The following is a 25,792-nucleotide window of genomic DNA, read 5'->3' on the forward strand; positions in this document are numbered from 1 at the left end:
CTGACATTTTGATGGATTAAGGAAAAATGCCTATTCTTTCCTCCTTTTATTTCACATTGTACATGTCAATAAATTGTACTGGATCCCCTCGACAAATCTTAAGAACATATTAGAAAGTGTAAGTCACAGAATAAATAGTGACAACGTATCTGGACCAACGATAATGATTGTGAAGACATTATTAGGTTTTGGTACATTACTGAATAATTATTGGGCTTCTAAAGTAATCTCAGTTTTCCCAAAGGAATGAAAAAAAGTCTGAGGTACAGGAATAGTTTGTCAGGTCTCCATAGATACAGTGATATCTTATATTGATCAGAAGAATGTCACAAGAGGTCTCTCTTGAAAAAAGGATACGGCAATAACTTGCAGAGATGATGGAGGCTAATGAAAATGAATCAAGACTTATCAGTGAGATGGCTATAGGGAGTGTCCTATGTCTTCTCCAAACTAATGATCAGAGATCACCATCAGTAAAGGTCATTCAATTGTGTTTATCATGCATTTGAAATTCTTCTTGTGTAATAATATCATGCACATAACTGTATTATAGTGTTGCTATGTAACTAAGCCTCCTAGTTCTCCGGAATCTAAGACGCCTATAGAAGACACTATGACACTACCATATGCCTTTCATTTCATTCCAAACTTTTTTTATTTTATTGGAATTCATCTTCTTTATTTGTGGCATTCTCCATTAAATGTAGTTCAGGTCAGATTAGCCCACCAAAGTAGAATGGGATCCTCTGGTGGGCCCAAGCTCTGACAATAATGGTCCATAATAAAACAGGGCCCTTAAGGTCATATACACACAGAGTGTGGGCCCTTAGCATTATTTCTTCTGGTGGGACCAAGGGATTTCAGTTTGACTCTGAGCGGGGTATTGAAAAAGTACAAAAGAATATTTCAGTAATATAATGCCATACAGAGGCACCACACAGAGATACTGCATCTGCCTAATACGGTGCCAAAAATCACTAGATATACGACTCATTCTATAGAATGTAAGTGGTAAGTCAATGCAGTCACGAGCTATGCAAAAAACGTAAAATTGAAGTAACTTAATTGAATACATATAGCTTTTTATTTCAGAGGTGTGACTAGTCAAGAGACTAATCGCAATGCATGCAACACATAGTAAATACGTTTAAAAAATAAAAATCTCACAAGATCGGGTTTTGCTTCTTCATGGCATTGAAGCTGTCCACTATGATAGGATATGCGCAGTATATGACACAGAGCTGGTCTTTTTATATAGAGTAGAGACAAGTGAATTTTTAGTCCAATTCATGCAAATTGGCCAATAACTTTTATTCAAGTATGAATTAAGTCTACCCAAATTGAAAGAATCTACCCAAATCAAAAGTGTTTGAAATGCCTTCAAAATCTTTTTTTATGAAGAAAGTTTTATTCTACTGAATCAAAATGTAAAAAAAAAATAAAAATCGGGTTAAATTCTAATTTTACTAATCAGTTTAATCATCTCAAATCTAGAGCAGCAAGTAAGAGCAGGAGCCAGATCTCAGGAATGGGGGGAGATAAAAGTAAATAAAAAAAATACTGTGATCAGGGAAGCCAGTAAGACATTTACATTCCCGAACCCCATGACATGGCCTTTTTAAATTACATTCTGATCTTCTGAGAAATAAAAGCAGGATCATGATGAGTGCTGCTGAATATCACACCTGTTTTCAGACTTTATCACTCACCATTATCTAGTAATAAAATGACATAAGAATAAAAAACCTGTAAAGATAATTTTGCTCAAAACATAGAATTGGTGTTATTTTGCTCACAATGCTGCTGTCAGGTGCGCTCTTGAGATTTTATAAGGTTTAGAATGCGAATGTTATTAGGTTGGTTGTAGAGAAAATATTACAAGAGAAATGTCAAGTAAAGCCATTTCATGCTGACAATTCACACTGGAGAATTGGTGAACTTAGTGCTCATTGTAATGACAGATATATTGCAGTGTTTTTCTTCTAGATTTCAGAAATAAGATCTGGCGCTTTCATTATACCATAAAATTAACTATTTGGGAGATGCGTCTGGAATGGATATAGATCACTTTAATGAAGCACTGATTCAACATTTTGCTAAGAGGGGCACTGCCTGGTAGTGATGGACGAACATCGGCCGGGAAGTTTCGCGAGCGCAATCAAATGTTCACGAACCACGCGTTCGCGGTGGTCCCCATTCACTTTAATGGCAGGCGAACCTGAAAAACCTTCAGGTCATGTTTGCAACCATCAAATACTTACTAGAAGTGCACAAATAGTCCCACAACATGGACAGTGACATACCAGGGTGATCATTGGCAAAAATTCTCACAAAAACATGTATTTTAATCAGGGGCCGTTTTTATGCATTTTAAAGGGAAACTGTCAAATATGTGCCCTGCTGGAGGCATTCACCTGACAGAAAAGAACTTGTGATGATGTAGCTAGAGGTACATTAGGCAGTCACTAGATACAAATTTTACTGTAGGCCAGTACAGGCCCCAAAAATTAGGCATTCACCTAACAGAAAATAATTTGTGATGGCTAGAGGTAAATTAGGCGGTCACTGGATACAATTTTTATTGTCGGCCAGTACAGGCCCCAAAAATTAGGCATTCACCTGACAGAAAAGAACTTGTGATGATGTGGCTGGAGGTACATTAGAAGGTCACTGGATACAAATTTTACTGTAGGCCAGTACAGGCCCCAAAAATTAGGCCTTCACCTGACAGAAAATGTATTTTATGCTGCTGTATATACATAAGACAAAGACCATTCTTTGTACTGAGTGGTGGCGGATATGTGTGGGCTGGCATAAGGAAATTAAATTACACGTGGTCGTCACAGGTGTTGAATTCCGCAGAGATCCATGCCTCATTCATCTTTAGAAATGTGAGGTAGTACACACTGTCGTGAGCTAGGTGAGTGCACTTGTCAGTCACGATCCCCCCTGCTGCACTAAACGTCCTTTCGGAAAGGACACTCAACGAGGGGCAAGCCAAGAGTTCCATGGGAAGTTGTTCCAGCTCTGGGCCACAGGTCAAGCCTGCAAACCCAGTAGTCCTGGGGTTCCTCGCTTCTCAGTCGGACACCTGTCGGTCTAGGCATTCCCTGAGGCTGGGTCCAGAGGGCGGCTGTCAATGGGTGCTGAACTAATGATATCATATCGGAAATGACCAACACATCTTCAAACTGCTCTCTTCTTGCAGTTGCGGTAGGATTGGTACCCGCACCTGTTTCACTGTGGGTTGAAATTCCTCTGCCAGCGCCCGCAACAGAAGAATGCAGCATCTCTCGCAGCAAGGCCTGGAAATGCTGCATTCTGCCAGCCCTCATGATGCTGGTAACATGTCTGCCATTTTGTGTTTGTAACGGGGATTTGCGCTAAATTGGAAGCTGTGGAGCGCACTGGCTCCTGCTCATCGCCCAGGAGAATGTCATCCTCGGTCTTCTCCCCCCAGCCACAGACAATACCAGGGATCCCTGAAAAGTTTAAAGTCCCCCTCAAAGCCTGCTTTTCTTGATCCTCCTCCGCCTCCCCCAAGCCAATATCTTCCTCTGACTCCTCTTCAGACTCATGCTGACTTGTCTCAGATGGAGTAGCCACCCCTGGGAATTCATTCAGCATTGCGACTTCCTCATCTTCTAGCTTCTGCTCCTCAGCTTGATGAATGACATGACGCAATGCACGATCCAGAAAGAAGGCGTAAGGTACGATGTCACTGATGGCACCCTGGCTGCGACTGACCAGCTTGGTGATCTCATCAAATAGCTGCAGAAGTCTGCATGCATCGTACATGAGCAGCCACTGGCGTGGTGAAAAGAAACCAAGCTCCCCAGAACCAGTCCTGCTGCAGAGTTTGTTCAGGTAGTCATTAACGGCACGTTGCTGCTGGAGCGGCCTATCAAGCATATACAAGGTGGAGTTCCAGCGCGTCGGGCTGTCACAAATCAGACGTGTGACGGGCAGGTGGTGTCGCCGCTGAACTTCAGCGAGGCGAGCTATAGCCATGTAAGATCTTCTAAAATGGGCAGGAATTTTCCTGACCTGCCGCAAGACATTTTGGAGGCAATGTAATATTTGCATATTGCGCGCAAAATACAGGTTTGGGTCACTCTAGTTACATTTTTTAAGCTACTAGATGCTTCCTGAGACTGAAGAAAATGATTGGCACGGCAAAACATTACAATAGCTTTAAATGCAGATAGAGTGCTCCAATATATCTGCAATCGCGAAATTGGCACTGATGATGCGAATATTTTTGCGTAATATGTGAAACTTCACATTTTAACAGGTCTGGCTACTTCTTAGTGATTGGTGCACTAAGTAATGTTGTGAACTTGTGTCATCATCACCTTCACTACCACTGACATTTAAAATCTCAGAGAAGACAGCGGAGACCTCCCTTCTTGAGCTGATCTGAACACTGTCGTCAGACCGCTGGGTGGCGGCCGTTGCTAATGTCTCTTCCTCATCTGATGTCAATAATGGCGGCGCATCTGTAAGGTCTGGGAATGGATCAGAAAATAATTACTCTGACTCGAATGGAGGGGCTTTGGTGATAGTAGTGGTGTCTTTGGGGGTGCACACAGCAGAGGGTGAGGAGGGTTCAGATACAGAGGATGAGGAGGGTGCAGAAGCCGAACGCTGAATGAGCCACATAACCAACTCTGGTGCGTCCTTTGAAGTAATCACACGTGCCTTCTCCAACGTCCCACTCAGGCTCCGGCCTGGTGCACCTGCCCGTCCCCTACCACCCCTACAGAATGGCCTGCCTCTTCCGCTGCATGTCATTTTCAAAATGATCCTGTGCCTAAGTCCCTAGAGGAGAGCAGTATTTCTGGAAACAGGTATATTGCAAGCCTCAATCAATATTTGGTGGAAACAGGTATATCAAACCCCTAAATCAGTATTTTGTGGAAGCAGGTATATCGCAGCCATTTTTTTTTTTGTGCAAACAGGTATATAAATCCCCTTAATCAGTATTTTGTGGAAGCAGGTATATCTCAGCCCTCAAGCAATATTTTGTGGAAGCAGATATATCAATCTCCTTAATCAGTATTTTGTGGAAGCAGGTGTATTGCAGGCCTCAATCAATATTTATTTTAAAGCAGGTACATCAAACCCCTTAGTATTTTGTGGAAGCAGGTATATTGCAGGCCTCAGTCAATATTTTGTGGAAGCAGGTATATCAAACCCCTTAATGAGTATTTTGTGGAAGCAGGTATCTTGCAGGCCTTAATCAATATTTGGTGAAAGCAGGTATATCAATCCCCTTAATCAGTATTTTGTTGAAGCAGGTATACCGCAGTCCTCAATCAATATTTGGTGGAAACAGGTATATCAAACCCCTTAATCAGTATTTTGTGGAAGCAAGTTTGTGGCAGCCCTCAATCAGTATTTAGTGAAAGCAGGTATATCAATCACCTTAATCAGTATTTTGTGGAATCAGGTATATCGCAGACCTCAATAAGTATTTTGTGGAAGTAGGTATATCAATCCCCTTAATCAGTATTTTGTGGAAGCAAGTATATCACACCTCTCAATAATTTTTTTTTTTTTGCCACAACAGTGGCATTCAGTTTTGTTTGCGGTCGCGTTTAGTTGTTTAGTATTTTTGCGCGGGTGCAATGCGATTTAATGCGTTTTGCACGCGCGTGATAAAAAAATTGAATGTTTACAAACAACATCTCTTAGCAACCATCCGTAATTTTCACGCAGCCCTATTCACTTCTATGATCCCAGCTTTGCATGAAAGTAGTAGAATATAGAACATCCTGCGATTTTCACACAACGCATCTCTACTGCCTGGAACCAGGACTTTTATCTTACAATCTTCTGGCCAAAAGTTGTTACTTAAAAAGTGTCTAGGCTAACTGAACCCCTCCAAACGACAGAGAATGGCTTCAAACAGTTAAAGCATTGTCTTTATAGGTTAGTTTAAAGGGAATTACCATCTTCGAAACATTTCATCAGCAAGTTCAGGGGTTTTTGTCTTCCATCAAGAGTACATACTTAAGAAGCATCCTCCCTTAAAGGAACACTAAACATAGGAATGGATGCTAAAATTAAAGGGGTTGGCCACTTTCTGGCTGCTGTTCATCAATGTGTTTGTAAGATGACTAAATGGCACTTTCTAATATTGTCTTTGTTGATATTCTGCACAATTTCATAAGGTATTCTCCCTTTTTGGTGGAGTCTTTTGCGCTGTCCACAAAAACATAAAATGGCTGCTGATGGAGGGTGATGTGATCAGGCAAATCACTGAGTCTCCTCCATTAAAATATACATCTGCAATAAACTCTCAACCTTGCAAGTGCAGTTAGAACATGTGGTGTATTTCAGAAGAGAAGGCTAAGTGACGTGTCTAGAGTTATTTTTGCCTGTTCACATGACCCTCCATCAACGTCGATTTTATGGACAGGTCTTCTGTGTGGACAGCACAGAAGATTTGCCAAACAAGGGAAAATGACATATAAAATATAACAAACTACACAGAAAGGCTATGTAAGTGTCATATAGCCATCTTACCTACGCATTGGTCAAAAGTAGCCAGGAAGTAGCCAGAAAGTGGCCAGCCTTCTTAAACAAGCAATAGAGTTGTCCTGAGTGTCAGCTGCATCACTTTCTGCATGATCCTGAAACAGTCTTGTTGAAATTCTGCAGAGAACACAGTGTATCTCATGCTGATCTAATCTGTTATAACAGAACAAAATAGAAGAGGCATTCCGTTTTGCTGCATCCTAATACATGTCTATGGGGGCACATAATGGTTCAGTTTGGTTCTGTTATACATGACTGAAAAAAATAGTCCTGTCAGAACCATTTTGTGTCCCCGTAGACATGTATTACGATGGAGCAAAATGGAATGCCTCTTAAAAGTTTCTGTTTTGCTTTCCGTCCTAAAATTTAGTTATATTCCGTAATAACTCTGTTATAATGAAACCTATAACGGAATGCCAAAACGCCAATGCGAACTTGCCCTAACTCTGAACCCTACACAGCTATGCTTCTAGCTGTAAGACAAATTACATTGACTCTGAAATAGGTAATATATTTAAATTCCTAGTAAAGATAAGGAAGTTTCTTAAAATTTGTTTGGGGTCTGATTCGTCTAAATTGACCGTGCAACTTGATTGAGGTGAAAACTGATTTCACCAGAACTGAAAGTGCTTTAAATGTTTGGAAAAGTCTCTATTTGAATTCTACTAAGGAATCACTATTTATTTTATGCCAGTCATCTCTAATGAGTTTTTCACAAGTCAATGATAAAATGGTGCACTGTTGGAGGCTGCACCGAATATATGATGAGACTCATTTCAGCATAACCCAGACAGGCTGTGGGCCTAAACTGAAATCTGCGGCAGACCCTAGCTGGTGTGGCTTTCAGTCTTCATTTATGCCAGAAAACTGGTATAGAAAAGATAAATATGCTGGGACTACTGGCCCTGCCCTCTTTATGGCCTCTTCTTGGGAAAGTGGCAAAGGCAGCAGAAAAAAAACACTGGAAAATGTTTGCGCAAGTGGAATTAAAAAAGTGGCAAACACAGTCTTTGTGGCTTTTTTACACCAGAAAACTGGGATGGGGGGAATGATAAATTCCCCCTAATATCTGCAAAACATTCAGTATACTGCTACCCAAAATAGACTAGAATATGGATCTGATGATGTAGGAAACTGGAGTCCTTTTTCAGCTCTTGGCTTATGCATCTCATGTGCTTTTTGTAAGTTCGACATCATTTTCCAGGTCTGTCTAGTAGATGGGAGATGAAGCTTTGCTTAAGATATTGTATTTGTCAGCAGTCTGCTAAATTGTGAGCTTCAACACTTTGCTTCACCACCTGCTGTCCTTAGATCTTGTCGTACCTTCTAATGTTTTCCTTTTGATTAATTGATTCGTGAGGCGCAGTTAGTGGCCAGTGCTACCTATTATCTGGTCTATTTGGCATTTTAAACACTAACAAGAATACCTAAGATAGAAGGACATTTTATATGTACTGTATTTACTGCATTTGGTTTTATGAAAAGTCAACACAACTTTCATTTAGGGCCATCAAAATCAGAGACACAAAATATACAGTATGACCTAATTAGTCATACAAGAAAAAAGAATAGTAAAGTTTACTAATGACCCCTGAAACTTACATCATTTAATGGTCCATATAGTATTAGATTTGGGGAAAAGTTCTCTGGGGAATGTAATATAGGAATATCAGAAGATGGTGGTGGTATCGTAGAGCGGTACATATGCTTAGTACACTAATCTGACATATGAATCAATGGAAATCTCTAACATAACACTAATGTTAAGTTTTTGTCTATAACATTGGACATTGGATCTACAGAAATATTGCCATCTTACTTTACTATATAGGGGACTATAGATGCCAATGATTCTTTAAAGTCTTCAAATGTTTATCAGTTTAATACTCATGGTAAATCACCTTGGCTTTTGTCTAAATCATGTGACAGTGGGCTTATATACTCATTATTATCTTCTGACTTTGAGTCTATAGATGATATTGGGTATATAGAGCCCTTAAAGGGATTTTCCAGGATATTAATAATGATGACCTCTGGATAGGTTATCTTATCGATGGGCTTCTGACACCCGGGACCCCCACTAATTAGCTGTTTGAGAAGTCAGAGGTGCACAGTAACACAGTGCCTTTCTCACTGCTTTCCCTAGGCCGAGTGACTGAACTGTGATACCAAGCACAGCAGCTATACAATCCATAAAATCATGCCTCCACTCCCGTCTAATATCATTGAATCATGGCATTCTCTCTCTCACAGGGGCACCGGTGCCTTCTCAAACAGCTGGTCAATTGGGGCTCCCGGCCGTTGGACCTCCACCTATCAGATACTGATGACCTATTCAGAGGATAGAACTCTTAGGAGTCAATTTTTGATCTTTCCTTGCCTCTTTTAGCTCAATATCAGTTAGAAACAATATATTTTTTTAACCTTAAATGACATTTTAAATCTTATACTGTGAAAACTAAGGCTTTACAATGCCTGTCATTATATTGCAGATTGACTTTCTAAAGTAATACGTGTGTTTCTGTTTTTCTCCACAACTATAATCTGTCAAGAAACTGAACAGAGAATAAATATATTCTAATGTGTAGAGGTTAGTAGCTACTTACAACGTGAAATGATGCTTTGTCACAGACCATTTACTTTATACAGTGTGTCACAAGAGAATTAAAGACCTCTCAGAAGGTTTGCAGTCAGCTTTGTAGATAGGTAGCTGGAGAAAATGTGACACGCTCCATTGTAATCTCATTGACCATACATAATGCGCACATTTTAATCGGTAATGGTTATATAAGTGGTGCTATTGCATTAGTGACTGCTTTCCTTTGGGATTCTTTATAGTTGGGATGTGCCATTGGGCTACATTGGTCTTGTTGTACGTCTTACTGTACTACCAGGTCAAGTACATGCACTGGAGCCTTGCAAAATTGTATAGAAAATATTTATCTGTCATTATACCTCAGACCAAAAAAAGAAAATATCTAATTTTTATATTAGCCACAAGATCACCATGATTTTGAATTATATGGAGATCAGGTGTTTTCACCAGATAAAGCTCCAGCTTACAATACATCTTAGGCTGGTTTCACATCACATGTTTTGTCTTACATTTAACATATATATATATATATATATATATATATATATATATAGATATAAACAAAAAACATGTGGTGGCATCCTTCCCATTGTAAACAAAAAAAAAATTAAAAAAATAATCATATACATTAAAGAAGCACTCCCACAAAACATATGTTTATTGTCTGACCTGTTAGTAAGGTCCATGATGTAAACTGTAGTGAAGATAACGTTGTTATCAGTGACTGTATTTGTGTGTTATAACCTCCCTTTGGATCCTCTGCTGTGTCATGTGACCAACAATCTGATCTCCAAATGACACAGGACAGGAAGTCAGTTACTTCTCTATTAATTCCTATGAGATTGACAGTGAGGCTCCCATAGGATTACATAGAGAAACTGGGTTCTTGTCCACACATAAGATGCAGTGTTTTTTGGAAAGTCAGAGTGTTAGTCACAAGATACAGCTGAGGATCAGAAGGGAGGGGATAACTCACAAATACAGTCACTGGTAAGAAGATTACCTTCACTACAGTTTACATCTTTCTAATGGGTCAGAGAGTAAAAATGTTTGGAAGTGCTTCTGTAACAGTTTTTTTTTTTTTTTTTTTTGCGGAACTGTGCAAGATGGAAAAGTGTACTGTACACCTTTGCGTCCTTTTTCAACATATATGTCAAATGTAGGGAAAAATGTGAATGTGGGGCAAAAATGTGATGTGAACCCAGCCTTAGAAATGCAATGGTACATGGCAACCATCTAAATGGATGGCCATCCATGCAATACACAATAAGGCCTACAGCCAGGGCAAGAGGACCTAATATTCAGTGGATATATTTAGAGCATAGGTCATCAGTTACAAATAGTTGGATAACCCTTTAAAGAACGGGAGGTATGGCATCCACATGGCCTAGTGCGATATTAATTTAAATACATGTAATAGGATTGCCAGTTGGTGGTTGGACCTCTTGCATGATTTTATCTATATCAACTCTATTATCCAATGCGGTGCATTGTGCCTTATTTATTAAGGAGGCAACATGGTTGCTCAGTGGTTAGCACTGGTGCCTTTCAGTTCTAGGGTCCTTGGTCTGGTCCTAGGTACTAATTCATCCAATGACAACATCTGCATGGAGTTTGCATGTCCTCTCATTTTCCTATGATAACGTTGGAGTGGAAAGCTGTGCATCAGGTAATGACATGCATCACTTCTGAGCCCTAGAGATTTGCCATGCAACAAATTCTTTTTCACAAACCTCTTTGACAATCTCCGCTATTAATACACAGAAAAAGCAAACTTGTCACTTATCATTTTAATTATTACAACTGGGAAAAACTGTGCCAGTTGTCAGTACGTCTCTCTCGAAGAATTTATAGTCGGTTTACAGTGCTGATTGGAATTTTGTGAATTTGAATCGGGTTCATTGTGCCTTCATAGATTTATCATATATTTGCTATAGAGACAAAAAAGACAAATCACACAATTGCTAAAAGACCTAGGAAAATCCACAATAACATGTGAATCATCTCTAAACAGCCAACTCGGGGAACGGTTATTACTGATTTCCCCACCATTTTACCAGATTCTGCTCAGGGGTCAACTATACTGTAGAAATTCTGAAACATTGTGCTGACCTCAGAGTCCTCTTTGGGAGGAGGTTGAACTGGTGCAAATTGGTAGAGCTCCAATTGTGCATCTCTTCTTTGAATACTGCATGTTTTTATTACATACAATGTTTCATTTTTATTTACAAACACTTGCATTAGAATTCAAATTATGTATGCTATAGAAGTATAAGAGGGGTGTAAGCAGTGGATACACCAATGGTTGGGGACCAAAGAAATTAAGTTGTTCTTTAATATTTCCTCACTCCTTTGTTTATAGATCTGGAAAGCTGACTTTCTCCAAAAGGAATCCACCATAATCTAAGGGTCACATTTGCTAATTTAGACTATACCCACAACGGGTCAGCATCAGGGCTTGATTATAGGCAGGGCAATCGGGACCACTGCTTCCACTAACAAAACTGCATATAAATCTCCTCAGTGCCTCCTGCTCTATAACATGCTCACTGCAGACTGGGTACCATATAGAATATGACATGTTCCCCTAAAATAAAAGTGGAGGGACCCTCATCTAAATGGGCTTCATCGATAATTCTCTGGCCCTAACCGCACTGCGAAATAAAGTTCTGCAAAAATGCCCCTTACAGTGGAGATGCAAGCTAAAAACAAAAAATGAAAAAAAAGCAAGTGTCTAATAAAATTGTAATAACTTTTTTTTAACATATCTCACAGTCTTTTTCATCATATCTGTTTTCATTATATTCTTCTTCATTTCCAGAGTAGAGAATCGGGAGCTGTTAAATATACTATTTTTCCCATCAACATAATGTACTATGTGACAGTCATAAAATAGTAAAATCTTTCTGACATTTAGTGAAGTGTATAGTGTAAAACTGATCTAATCTTGACATTTTTCACATATTTCTTCGTCAACTACTTGTGATAATGTCTCATAATGTTCGTTAGATTCTGAATGGTTTTAATGTGGAAGCCCTTACTTGGGACACAGTTATGGAATTTGCAATATGAACAGTTCAGGGGGTTTCGGTACAGTATATTGTGATATTGGTACTTTTACTACAAGTTGGATTACTAAAAGGCTATAGACACCCTTGGAGGTAATTTCATTTTTCTACAGATTTTGGGCTACAAATAATTTTGCTACTTGGTCTTTATTAGAAATTTTCAGCCATTTTCCCCTTAGAACTGTCAGCTTTGCAGAGTAGCAGGCATTTCTTTTTACACTCAGTCCCATTAGACATCAGCCCTGACAGATCAACGCCCTTATCTCTCAATTCCCGACATCTCAGGACCTTTTAAGCTATATTCTTATCAGTTTGATAAGAATTGAGCTATAATGAGCATTTATGAGCTGTCATGAATTCAGACCTAGGGGCTTCCTATGAGCCATCAGAGCTGACGTCTTACGGGACTATAAAAAGCAATACACAGAAACTGACAACTGTACAGGGAAAATGGCTGAAAATGTGTAATTCACACCAAATTAAAAAAGATTTTTAGCCCAGACTGAGTAGAATGTAATACAAATGTAAAAAAAAAAATCCCCTAAAGGGGAATAGCCTTTAAAACATTTACAATAGATAGATCGATAGATTAGATGGATGATATTTAGTTCTGAAAGGGCATGTTGGTGTAAGAATCTTTTGAGCTTTGCACACATTTTTATACATGTGCTGCCATGTGAAGATGGGGAATTGGGTAAAGGTGTTAAATTGCTTATGAGTAACACTTTATTTTAGAAACATATGTGTTACAGTGTTGTAAAGTAGCATATTGTAGGATTTTGGGGAAGGTTTATTTTTTTTGTTTCAAAGTGTGAAGCACCATTTTATTTTAGCTGACTGAAACTGCAATACTATGGTATACATGACATACATTTGTTTTGTCATTTAATTCATCTTGAAAATTGAGAATATAATGCACTCTTTGAAATGTTAGTGTTCTAAGATTTTTACTTGCCTTTTCAATGGCAAACCCTCGCCCTCCTTTCGTCAAATTTTATTATAAATCATCTAGGTCGAAATTAGACCCTTGTAAGGTGTATTAACTATTTGCACCATTGGGCAATGCCTTAGCCCTTGATGCAGATGTATTTAAGATATAAAGGGAATGTGTCATTGAAAATATTCAGTGTATATTTTTTGCCTATTTTCTCATTTTTATCTCACTATTTAAAGGGATTCTGTCACCTCCCCTAAGCCAAAAAACGATTTTAAAGCAGCCATGAAGCACAGCTTACCTGGATTAGGCTGTGCTCTTTTATCGTGCAATCCGTCCAGCAGTTACTGCAAAAAACAACTTTGATTGATATGCAAATGTGTCCTGAAGGTGCCCAGAGGGGCGTTTTGTTCCTCTTAGAGAGCCCAGTACCGCCCCTTTTACAGTGCCCAGCCCGCCTTCCTTGCACTGTCTAACCGCCCCCAGCCTGCCACAGCCTCTCCTCCCTCTCCTCCCCCTCCCTCACGCCGAACGAACTCTCGCACAGGCGCAGTACCCACTGAGGGCTGCGCCTGTGCAATCAGCAGGAGACTGAGGGCAGGAGCTTCATCCTCGTCACTGGGCATGCGCCGAGCCCAGTGACGTCCGATGCTCGCTCTTCCCTCAGTCAGCAGGGAAGAGCGAGCATCGGACGTCACTGGGCTCGGCGCATGCCCAGTGACGAGGATGAAGCTCCTGCCCTCAGTCTCCTGCTGATCGCACAGGCGCAGCCCTCAGTGGGTACTGCGCCTGTGCGAGAGTTCGTTCGGCGTGAGGGAGAGGGAGGAGAGGCTGTGGCAGGCTGGAGGCGGCGGTTAGACAGTACAAGGAAGGCGGGTTGGGCACTGAAAGAGGGGCGGTACTGGGCTCTCTAAGAAGAACAAAACGCCCCTCTGGGCACCTTCAGGACACATTTGCATATCAATAAAAGTCGTTTTTTGCAGTAACTGCTGGACGGATTGCAAGATAAAAGAGCACAGCCTAATCCAGGTAAGCTGTGCTTCATGGTTGCTTTAAAATCGTTTTTTGGCTTAGGGGAGGTGACAGAATCCCTTTAATACTGAAATTTTGCCATCTTCACTCTGGCCTCAGAGCCAGACGATAAGCGAACACTTTCTAACCTTTAGAGATCGCTACTCAGCAGTCATTTCATTATCATCAGGATTTTAATAAGAGGTAACTCTTTTATACAGCTGAAGGCACATAACACAATATCCACCATTCACAATAGTTAGTGGCCGGAGTTCACCTCTTCTCCCTACCTGAATAGTTTACGGAGCATTCCTAAGTAGAACTAAAGATATGGTTGTCACTTTGTCTCTGTGATATTAGTTGAAAATAAAATGCTACAAGGCAGTACTACTGCAGTTTGACAGAATGTGTAATTGCAGAAAGTCTTCATTGTCCCACCGTATTAGGAGCTTATTCTTTGAACTGGTTTTGGATCAATGCTGCTAAGATAGTACTTTTTTGATCAATGAGAAACCGAGAAGCAGAAAAAGGAACTGAATAAAGGAGAAAATGTGATGTTTGGAGATTATTTCTTTCACACTGGATTTCAAACTTACTCAAGATGACATTTCTTTGAGGTATATTACAGATATGTCCTTCTTTAACTTTACTCTTGGCATATCTTGAGATGAGTGATGAGAGATAACCAGCTTTGAAAAAAATATGATTTACAATACTCTGCCAGGAGATGTTTGTGCTAAATGTATCTATATGTGGTCATCCAGTGATTTCAATGGACATTGCAGCTTAGGTTTTAGCAAGTCAAAATAAGATATTCAAGTTCAATTTGCATTTAGTGAAATTTACAGAAGGTGAGGGTTGCAAAGAGTCTGTGTGTTGCTTGTCCCCTTAGTCTACAACCTACAGCCAATATAATAAAGCTAACTAAATTGTCTGCAAATTCCAGAAAGTGCTTTTATGTAACTAAAATTGTACCAGTAAAATATTCGGAGATCAGTTTGTGCAAAATCAGAACATGATTTTATCACCCGAAACTCGAAAAACAAATGATGTGCTATTACAGGTAAAATAATTCTTCAACTATTATGACTATTGTGGGTTAAGGTTTACAGAGGCAATAACAGTGGACAATGTAACAGACAGCAGGACAAGCACGGATCGGCAATATATCTGTTTAAATATTTATGCCTTTATATAAGATGTTCTGGCAACGTTTCATCACTACGCTTTGTAAGCAATAAAATAATTGAGCAGAATGATTTTCAAAAGATAACCACATAGCACTTTTATTATGGATACCTGGAGTTTTGAGCAATATAACCTTGCATGTGGCCTCGGGACTTGCAAATTAACTATTATCAACTCATCTTCCCCTTGAAATCAGGGCTGACTTGTTGGAAAATTCATCTATGTACAGTATCTAGTTGTCTGCACTCACAGTTTTCAGGGATGATAATTATGTGGGGTTCTCTGTGTGTACAGTATCAATCAGGCAAAATATTGACTAAAGAAGCATATCAGCAGACATACAGTATATGGGCTTAACTGTGAGGCGATCCCCACACACAAGAATTTACTAGGCTGGGAACTTGGGGCCTGTTTCCCAAATATATATAAACTTTTGGTCTGTACTGTATATATAATTTTTTGGGGATTAAAATAAGTATTACCTTACCAATCGCCCTATTGGCAGAGCTACCATAATCCCTCACTAGTTTAATTTATTGACTCCAGCCATCAGGTGGCATGGTGACAGAAAACAACTGTAGCAGATCACTGGCCCTATGGTGACTTGTTGATGCCACTGAGGTTACTATTGCTTCTAGTGATTAGCTGAATGAACAGAGACCAGCGGGGGACCCAGTAAGCTTTGGTACCAGGGGATTGGTGATTATTTTACATTATTATAAGCTGTTTGTAAAATATAATGGGGCTGGACAACCCTTGTAATGCCCATGACCCATCAGTCTTCTTCATTCTGTTTCTGCAGGGTTTGCAGGATGGAGATACTGGTGCTGATCATCATCATGGTGCTGGACAGTGCTTGTGGTGGCTGTAGTCTTCTTGGGAAGGGGCAGAATACTATGATGTCCATTGATATAATAGCAGTAGTATAATGTTTAAAAGTAATAAAAGTATTAAAAGCAAGTTATTAGAAACAAAATTACATTTTCAGGGTATTTTGGGGTCTCTTTATTGACATGCGGAGTGACTTTCATTACTAGAGTGCAGTTATCTGTCTTTGTATATATTTGTATAGCGTTCTCTTACAATAATTGCAACATGAATCACTGGCAGAAAACATTTTAGGCTGTAATTAGGTAATTGAGCATATTAAAGTATTTCATATCCTCAACAGGAATGCTTGTAATTTGGGTTTAATTGTCTACCAAAGTTTTATCCTTTTTTTAAATAATTTATCTCAAATTTAATTTGATAATTGTCTTCTTGCTCTTGTTTGTACTTTTGATTGTGTATATATCAAAGTTTATCAGGTAGATGAATGGATAGCTTTCTCCGTTGTTCCTCCAATGCATTTTTTATTTCATTCCTTAGTCTGAACTATGCAAGCTGATTGCACAGGAAAAAAGGGAAGTTCACCTAAAAATGATCATTTTAGAAATACAACTGAGGAAGTGACATTGATGAGGTCCTAATCCCTTCATCACTGGAATGCACATGCACAAATAATTTTTACAGAAGGCACAGAGCTAAAATATAACTTTTATTGAAGAGATATATTAAAATTCGATAGAGGAGCCAGAAAACAACCAAAAATATTAAAATAGAGCCAACAATTTCTGAGATGATTAAATAGAGGGTGAGGAGAATGTAGGACCCCTGACTGTACACCAGACATGCTCAACCTGCGGCCCTCCAGCTGTTGTAAAACTACAACTCCCACAATGCCCTGCTGTAGGCTGATAGCTGTAGGCTGTTCGGGCATGCTGGGAGTTGTAGTTTTGCACAGCTGGAGGGCCGCAGGTTGAGCATGCCTGCTGTACACAGTACCCTAAGTACCCTAATGTTGCAAGACTCCCTGAAAAAAGAAACCATTCAACCCTGGAACTTGTCCCTAGTTGCATCCTAATAAATCCCTATACCAGGAATCAGCAACCTTCGGCAATCCAGCTGATGTGAAACTACAACTCCCAGCATACAAACAAGCCTGGCTGTTCTCACGACTCCCAAAGAAGTGAATAGAGCTTTCTGGGAGTTGTAGTTTTAGAAAATCTGGGGTGCCAGAGGTTGCTGATCCCTGCCCTATACGTTTCCTCCCAAGTTAATCGCATTAGAGAACTCAACTTAGGGGAATAAGTGACGAGTAAAACAACCCAACCCCCCAAAAAAAGAAAATCTAAGATGGTAACTAGTGTTGCGCGAATCAAAGTCCACGAAGGGACAAAGCTTAAATACCTTATACAGTTTCTACTATATAGATGACATAAAGATAGTCAGACCAATGTAAATAATGAAGAACTATCAGCATGAATTACTTCGTCACAAAGCGCATTTCTTTGTAAGTAGTGGGTGTAATGACAGGGAGCTGCGATTGCACCGCTCCCCATCATTGTACCCCTCTGATGCCGTGATCATACATGATCGCGACATCTGATAGCAATAATACAATGTAAAATAAAAAAAAATAAAAAATTAAATCATACCTCATTCATTTGCTCATGGCGGACTGTCCGCTGTCATCTTGATAGAAGATCTGAAATCTCGTACGTCATCACATGACGGCCGACGTGGTGACATCATACATCACAGCGCACAGGCTTTTGTGCGAGATCTCCAACCAAGATGGCGGCAGCCAGCTCTTTGTGCTGAAACGGATGAGGTAAGTGTGATTTTTTTTTTGTTTTTACCACCAAAATTGATTCGCTACCACAAAGCATGAGGAGATTCGGCTTTGCTGCAAATCAAATTTTCCTTTGAATGCAAATCGAATTCCACTTTGTCAGTTTCAATTCGCTCAACATTAATGAGCACCATTGCTTTTTACAAACAGCTGAGAGTTAGACCTTCACTGATCTGGTATTGATGGCCTGTCCTAAGAATATCCAGATCCTGGGAAACAATTTAGTTTTTATGGATTAGAAAACCCATTTTGAAATTTCATATTCAGGCAATCTCAACCAATCAGAAGGAAGTCCATCGCTTTCAATCTCCTTCAGTTCTTCAATTAGCCTGAGAGAAGAGTGACTACAAAAGGCATTTCTGTCTCCAGAGTCTAGCATTTTGATCTCAGTGGGATTAGTGTAATGCTTCATTTCCTCTGTGGTGGCGCTGCAGGGAAATTAAATACTTGCTGTGACGTTTTTCTACTAATTACAACTGATTGCTGAGCAGCACCCCTACAATGGGACACCATGTGCTTGGCTTATCAGGGGACTCTTCCAGCAAACAGTAAACTTGGTATCCTGCCACCAAAGGAGAGATCATATTTTCTGTCTATTAATTGGATGACCCCAAAAACAAGATATTGTACAAGATCTACTGTCGTAATATATTTAGATGAACCAGTTGTGTATTCAGCTCTTCTAGTTGCATAGGTGATTTTGTTCATTAGATATTATGCAAGTGGTCCTTTGTGTAATGCTTAATTAAAGGCTATATTTAATCTTTTCAGATCTGACATATTCCTGAGAGGTTTACTTATATATTTTATATTTATGTCTTTTAGGTAATATAGCAGCTGAGCAACTGTTTACCAAAGGAGCTGGGACAGGTATGTCTAACATTATGATGCAAATATAATAATAGGATAATTATCATTTCTAGCAGACTCCTTTTAGTTCTATATTTTCATGGAAAATCTATAATGCATATTTAAAAGAAGAAAAAAGTAAAACACATTATTAGCGTTTGGATTTATCACTCCTTTTTTTCCCTTTAAAAGGCTTGTGCCATGATTAATGTAAAAATGAAAATCAAATTTTATACAGTTTATGATGGTCTCTTTCCAACAAATTTAGAACCAGCAATGTACCTTATATGAATCCAGGGATCTCCCTATTAATTGCTTCAATTGCTCTGCTAGATTTATTTCAAGCTGGCAGCTTAGAGGTTGTCCACTTCCTCAGGGGCATGTCCTTTCTACTGCAGCCAGTAGGCTGTTGAAGGATAGAACTGAGCATGAGCTTCCATCTCAGTGAGCAGAGAAATGTTTGAAAATGTTGTAAATGTTTAATTATATACAAAAGTATTCATATGCAGGTGCTGGTTTGAAAAATGTTAAATATTTTTCATGGGACAACCCCTTTACTGATTTATTTTGTATCCTGCCTGGTCTCAGTCTCAAATTGAACTGCCTTCCCCAAATTGAACTTCTTTGATCTTCTCTGCTCTTGTTTTTATTAATACAGTAGAGTTTTCAATCTGTTGTTAAAGAGATTGTTCAGCCTGGGAGCCAACAACCCTAATGTATGCCCCATTAAAAAGCTAAAAAAAAAACTCACCTATTGACAATCCCGCATTGCTGGCACCATTGCCCCATTCCCAACCACTTTCCTCTGATTGTCCTCAGTTGACTATGGGATCAAGCCACTTCTTGGTCCTTGGTCTTGGTCATGCCCAGGCATGATTGTGAGTGTTTCTTCTTTTTTTTTTGTGGGGCACGTGCATTGGGGTTTTTGGCTCCAAGGCTGGACAACCCATATAAAGTGCAACCCATTTAAATTGCCAAAGTGCAGAAAATTTGATACATTTAAAATGACCTATACTCACCTGTTCAATTACCTTCGGCTCCAGAAAAAAAATCTGGTGGCCCTTGATGGTCTTTGCTTACTACCCTGTAGCATTGGTGTGTCATACATGCAAGTGACTGCTGCAGCCAATCATGGGTGCTACTAGCATATATGGCCTCTTAGGCCTCTGAATGGCTGCAGCAATCATGTGAATGTAGATGTTGTCATGACTAGTGTTGAGCTTGAATATTCGAATAGCGAATATTAATCGCGAATATCGCAACTTCGTAAATTCGTGAATATTACAAGTATAGTGCTATATTTTCGTTATATTGAATATTCATCTTTTTTTACATCTGAAAACATGATTCCTCCCTGCTTCTTTCTTGTGGGTCAATAAGTAATTGGCCCACAAGCAACTTAAGCAGGAAGGAATTATGTTTTCATATGGAAAATAAAATGATCAATATTCTAAAAATCAAATATATAGCAATATAGTGAATATATTTGTTATTTAGAATTTTAGCATTATTTTTCCTATCTGTACAGTTGTTTGCATACTCCTCCCCGACAAGCGTCCCATCACCATGGGAACGCCTGTGGGTTAGAAAATACCATCGGATCTGAGTTTTCCCTGAGATCGTGAAAACTCAGATCTGATTGTATATTCTAATCCACAGGCGTTTCCATGGTGACGGTGACGCTTGTCGGGGAGCAGTATGCCAAGGTGGAATAACAGTACACATGGAAATATTCTAAATAACAAATATATTCACTATATTGCTATAACTTCGTCTTTTAGAATATTACGAATATTCTAGAAAACAAAGTTATAGCCATATAGCGAATATTCGTAAAATACGCATATAGACTGCAATTTAGCTAATATAGTGCTATAGTATTTTTATTTTATTTTTTCATAGTGTAAATTTTTTCCAAAACTGAAGTTCAGAAGAGGCAAAAAAAATTGACAAAAAAAAAAATGATTATAGCACTATATTAGCTAATTTACAGTCTATATGTGTATTTTACGAATATTCGTTTTATTGCTATAACTTTGTTTTTTTAGAATATTTGTAATATTCTAAAAGACGAAGTTATAGCAATATAGTGAATATTCGTAAAATACACATATAGACTGCAATTTAGCTAATATAGTGCTATAGTATTTTTTTTATAGTGTCAATTATTTCCAAATATGAAGTTCAGAAGAGGCAAAAAAAATAGACAAAAAAAAAAAAATGATTATAGCACTATATTAGCTAAAGTTCAGTGTATATGTGTATTTTACGAATATTCACTATATTGCTATAACTTCGTCTTTTAGAATATTACGAATATTAAAAAAAACAAAGTTATAGCAATATAGAGAATATTCGTAAAATACACATATTAGCCTAGCCATAGCCATAGGAAAGTTACCTTATACAAATAAAAGAAAGTGAATAATACGCAATAATTTAATCGCATATTATTCGTGATAAATAGAATAATGACGAATATTCGATTTCGTCGAATATAAGACGAATATTCAATCCAATATTCACGAAATATTGCGAAATCGAATATGGCACCTCCCGCTCATCACTAGTCATGACTGCAGAAAAGTGACGGGACCCTGCAAGAACCATCGGAACAGTGGTCCTGGAGTAATGAAGGATTGAAAAGATGAGTATAGAGGTTTTTTTTTTCTCAATTTTATTGTACTTTGGCAATTTCATTTTAAATCTCAAACAATTCCTTTAATCGTTCACCTACCAGTGCTAATTAGGTGAACACATTCAATTTCAGTGAATGATTTAAAGAGAAAATCTGACTATTGACTATATGCGGGATATACCATGAATGTTAGTCCCACTTCCGATTCCCTCTCCTATAAAGAGATCCCTTGTGTCAAAGAAAACAGTATAAACACTGCTCTGTTCAAGTCTTTGGAAGTAAGAGGAAAAGAGTTGGTTTTTCTTTTGTTTTTGTTTTTTGTAACATGGACTCAAATGGAAATAACATACTATACAGTTCATTGGATCATAAAGTTTCATTGTTTCAGTTAAAATAATCCTTAAGGATGTTCTGTCAAGTTTTCAAATTATCCCTTGTCCATAGAATAGGGAACAACTAATTGCTGGGGGTCCCAGCTCAGGATCTGTGGGGGTTCCTACTGGTCACACCCCCAGCAATGAGTTAATTATCCCCTTTCCTGTGCACAGGGAATAACTTAAAAACTGGGCACAATTCCTTTAAATCAATGGTTCATAGTAATTTAAAACCATATTGAAAATCATATTAAAAGCATATTGTTTGGTGCTTTATGTGTTTCCATGGTAACAGACTACAAATTCTGTCTTGTCTGATCATTCAGTCATGAATGGTGAAATCACTGTAGTATCAGACTACACAGAGTTTATTTGTAGTCTGCTCTCATGGAAACACCTAGATTTGCATAGAAGCTGTCTCAATCGCTGGAATATCTTAAATGCCAAAAGGACATTCATCCATTGCATATGCCATACATGTCCAAGATGATAAATCTCCTATACACAAAAAAAAACACCAAAGCATATAATTTTGTAACATCTTACATTAAACGAACATTCCAGACAAAATGGATACACTGTGAAAGAATCGAAGGTAGCATTCCAGTAGATAATAATTCTTCAATTAACTCATTACTAAGGCCTCATGCACACGACCGTTGTGTGCATCCATGGCCGTTGTGCCGTTTTCCGTTTTTTTTTTCGCGGACCCATTGACTTTCAATAGGTCCGTGGAAAAATCAGAAAATGCACCGTTTTGCAGCCGCATCCGTCATCCGTGTTTCCTGTCCGTCCAAAAATATGACCTGTCCTATTTTCTTGACGGACAACGGTTCACGGACCCATTCAAGTCAATGGGTCCGTGTAAAAAACACGGCTGCACCCGTGTCCGTGGCCGTAGGCTACTTTCACACAGACGGATCCGCAGATCCGTCTGCATAAAAGCTTTTTCAGAGCTGAGTTTTCACTTCGTGACAGTATATTCTAACACAGAGGCGTTCCCATGGTGATGGGGACGCTTCAGGTTAGAATATACTAAAAGAACTGTGTACATGACTGCCCCCTGCTGCCTGGCAGGTGCTGCCAGGCAGCAGGGGGCAGACCCCCCCTCCCCCCTGTATTTAACACATTGGTGGCCAGTGCGGCCGGCCCCCCTCCCTCCCCTGTAGTTAACACATTGGTGGCCATTGCGGCCGGCCCCCCCCTCCCCTGTAGTTAACACATTGGTGGCCAGTGCGGCCGCCCCCCCCCCTCCCTCCCCTGTAGTTAACACATTGGTGGCCAGTGCGGCCGGCCCCCCTCCCTCCCCTGTAGTACAGTAGATTCATTGGTGGCCAGTGGGCCCCCCCTCCCTCCCTCGTATTTAACACATTGGTTGCCAGTGCGGCCGGACCCCCCTCCCCCCTGTAGTTAACACATTGGTGGCCAGTGCGGCGGTAAGTCACTGGTAAGTGACAGGTCTGTGCTATAAGCAATGCGCTGCACAGACCTTCCACTTACCACTAGGAGGAGCTCCCGGACAGTCACAGACATCGCAGCTCGCAGGTAAGTATAATGCTTCTAAAAATTGCTAAGTAACCATGGCAACCAGGAATACAGTAGCGTCCTGGTTGCCATGGTTACCGATCGGAGCCCCAGCGATTAAACTGGGACTCTGATCGGTACTCTCCGCTGCCACCCTGTTAACTACAGGGGAGGGAGGGGGGACAGCGGCACTGGCCACCAATGTGTTAACTACAGGGGAGGGAGGGGGGGCCGGCCACACTGGCCACAAAAGTGTTAACTACAGGGGGGGGGCTCTACCCCCTGCTGCCTGGCAGCACCTGCCAGGCAGCAGGGGGCAGTCATGTACACAGTTCTTTTAGTATATTCTAACCTGAAGCATCCCCATCACCATGGGAATGCCTCTATGTTAGAATATACTGTCGGATCTGAGTTTCATGATCTAACTCAAATCCGATGGTATATTCTAACATGGAGGCGTTCCCTTGGTGATGGGGATGCTTCAAGAAAACTCTGATCCGATGGTAAAAAAGGGACTCCTGACTTTACATTGAAAGTCAATGGGGGACTGATCCGTTTGCAATTGCACCATATTGTGTCAACGTCAAACAGATCCGTCCCCATTGACTTGCATTGTAATTCAGGACGGATCCGTTTGGCTCTGCACGGCCAGGCGGACACTAAAACGACTTTTTTTTCATGTCCGTGGATCCTCCAAAAATCAAGGAAGACCCACAGACGAAAAAACGGTCACGGATCACGGACCTACGGACCCCGTTTTTGCAGACCTTAAAAAAAAACAAAAAAACGGTTGTGTGCATGAGGCCTAATACTATGTTTTAGCCTTTCTCAACTGTTGCCTCACTGCAAGCTACGGTTTTGTGTCCAGTCATAAAAAAGGGGAAAAAAATTGATCCTTCACTAAATACATTAAAAGTTAAAGGGTGACAAATCCGTTTTTTTTTTTAGGTTCCTAAAAAAACGGATCAGTCACCATTGACTTACATTGTTTTCAGTGACTGATCTGTTTTTTTCCATTTTTATAACTGGACACAAAACCGCAGCCTGCATCTGAGCGGATCTCTTTCCATTCTGAATGCATGAGGACTAATTGGGAAAGTTTTTTTCTGGTATTGAGGTCCTCTGCCGGATCTCAATACTGGAAAACAACAATGCAAGTGTGAAAGTAGCCTTAAAAATGTTTTGTCCTACTGGGTTAAGATTCAGCCTGTCTGTTTTACTTTATCCCATCATCTTGCTGCTCTGACTACTGGATCTCTGAACTCCTGAAAACTTATAAGCACTCATTTAAACCATATTCTTATCAGTTTGACAATAATTCAGCTTTAATAAGTGTTTATGAGCTGTCAGGGTTTCAGAAATAAGGTTTACAGATTGAGACATCAGAATGGCAACATGAAAGTGGACAGTCTGCAGATAGACTGAAACTTAACCCTATACAAACCGGGTGAAAAAATAAGATTTTTACTCCAAAATGGATAAATTGAAACTATAAAAAATTGCTCCCAAAGGTGTTCATTGACTTTAAAGATTGCCAACTGATCAAGGCAAACTGTCACGCCTTGCCCTGTGAATGTGCGGAGATCTGTCAGACTGGCTGCACATGTCTGACTTCTTGGTTTGTTTTGATTTAGGTTTGAGCTGGATCCACCTTCCCTCAGGTGTACTGGGTTTCATTGTTAGGGAGGCTATTTATCCCTCCTTCCCCCAGTGGCCTGTGCGGATTATAGTTCTTTTCCTGGGAGCTCTTGATTTGTGGTGGATCGTCTGCTCCAGCTCTGCTCAAGATAAGTTCTCTCCTTCATTTCCCTTTGTGTGTTTTATCTAGGCCTCTAGGGAGACGCTTCTTCCTTGTTTGAAGAAGCAGGTTGCCTCTTCCCTTTTACCTGCTGCTTAGGGTTTGCCCAGGGAGTTCAGGTTTAGGCACGAGGGCATGTGCATATCTACCCTAAGGGTATGCAGATGGGCACAGCAGCTTAGGGAAAGCTTTCAGGGATCGCTAGGAGGTGACCTTTTCTCCCTAGCTTTTGGGCCTAGTCGTTTGTTCAGTTTGTTTTCCTGTGTTTGGTTGTTACCCTGCTTACCTACCTGTCATGACACAAACACTGAGAAAAAGTTAACACTTGAGATAAGCTCCACTGAGGGTCTAAAACATTGTACTGGTGACATGTAAATGATTGAAGAATTATTATCTATTGGATTGCTGCCTCCTATTCTCTGACGGTGTTTCTATTTTGTCTAGAGTGTTCCTATAATGTGTTTAGCATATAGGAGAATTATCATCTTAGACATTTATGGCCTAGCCAATGGTTGAATGTCCTTTTGGGATTTAAAATATTCCAATAATCGAGACAGTCTTGCTCCTTCATTAAACAACGACCTCAGAACCCTGT

General features: G+C 39.8%; 1 protein-coding gene across 8 annotated transcripts in view; it reads left to right on the plus strand.

The window, feature by feature from the left end:
• The window catches only part of NRXN1 (neurexin 1), a 1,537,142-nt gene that overhangs the window by 412,651 nt on the left and 1,098,699 nt on the right, over positions 1 to 25,792 (plus strand). For all 8 annotated transcript variants that reach the window (XM_044290694.1, XM_044290695.1, XM_044290700.1 and 5 more), the window contains one exon: positions 18,840 to 18,884. In XM_044290694.1, the coding sequence (XP_044146629.1) occupies positions 18,840 to 18,884 (45 nt within the window). The remainder of the gene's footprint in view (positions 1 to 18,839; positions 18,885 to 25,792) is intronic.

This window comes from Bufo gargarizans, chromosome 4 (assembly GCF_014858855.1).
Source record: "Bufo gargarizans isolate SCDJY-AF-19 chromosome 4, ASM1485885v1, whole genome shotgun sequence".
NCBI lineage: Eukaryota > Metazoa > Chordata > Amphibia > Anura > Bufonidae > Bufo > Bufo gargarizans.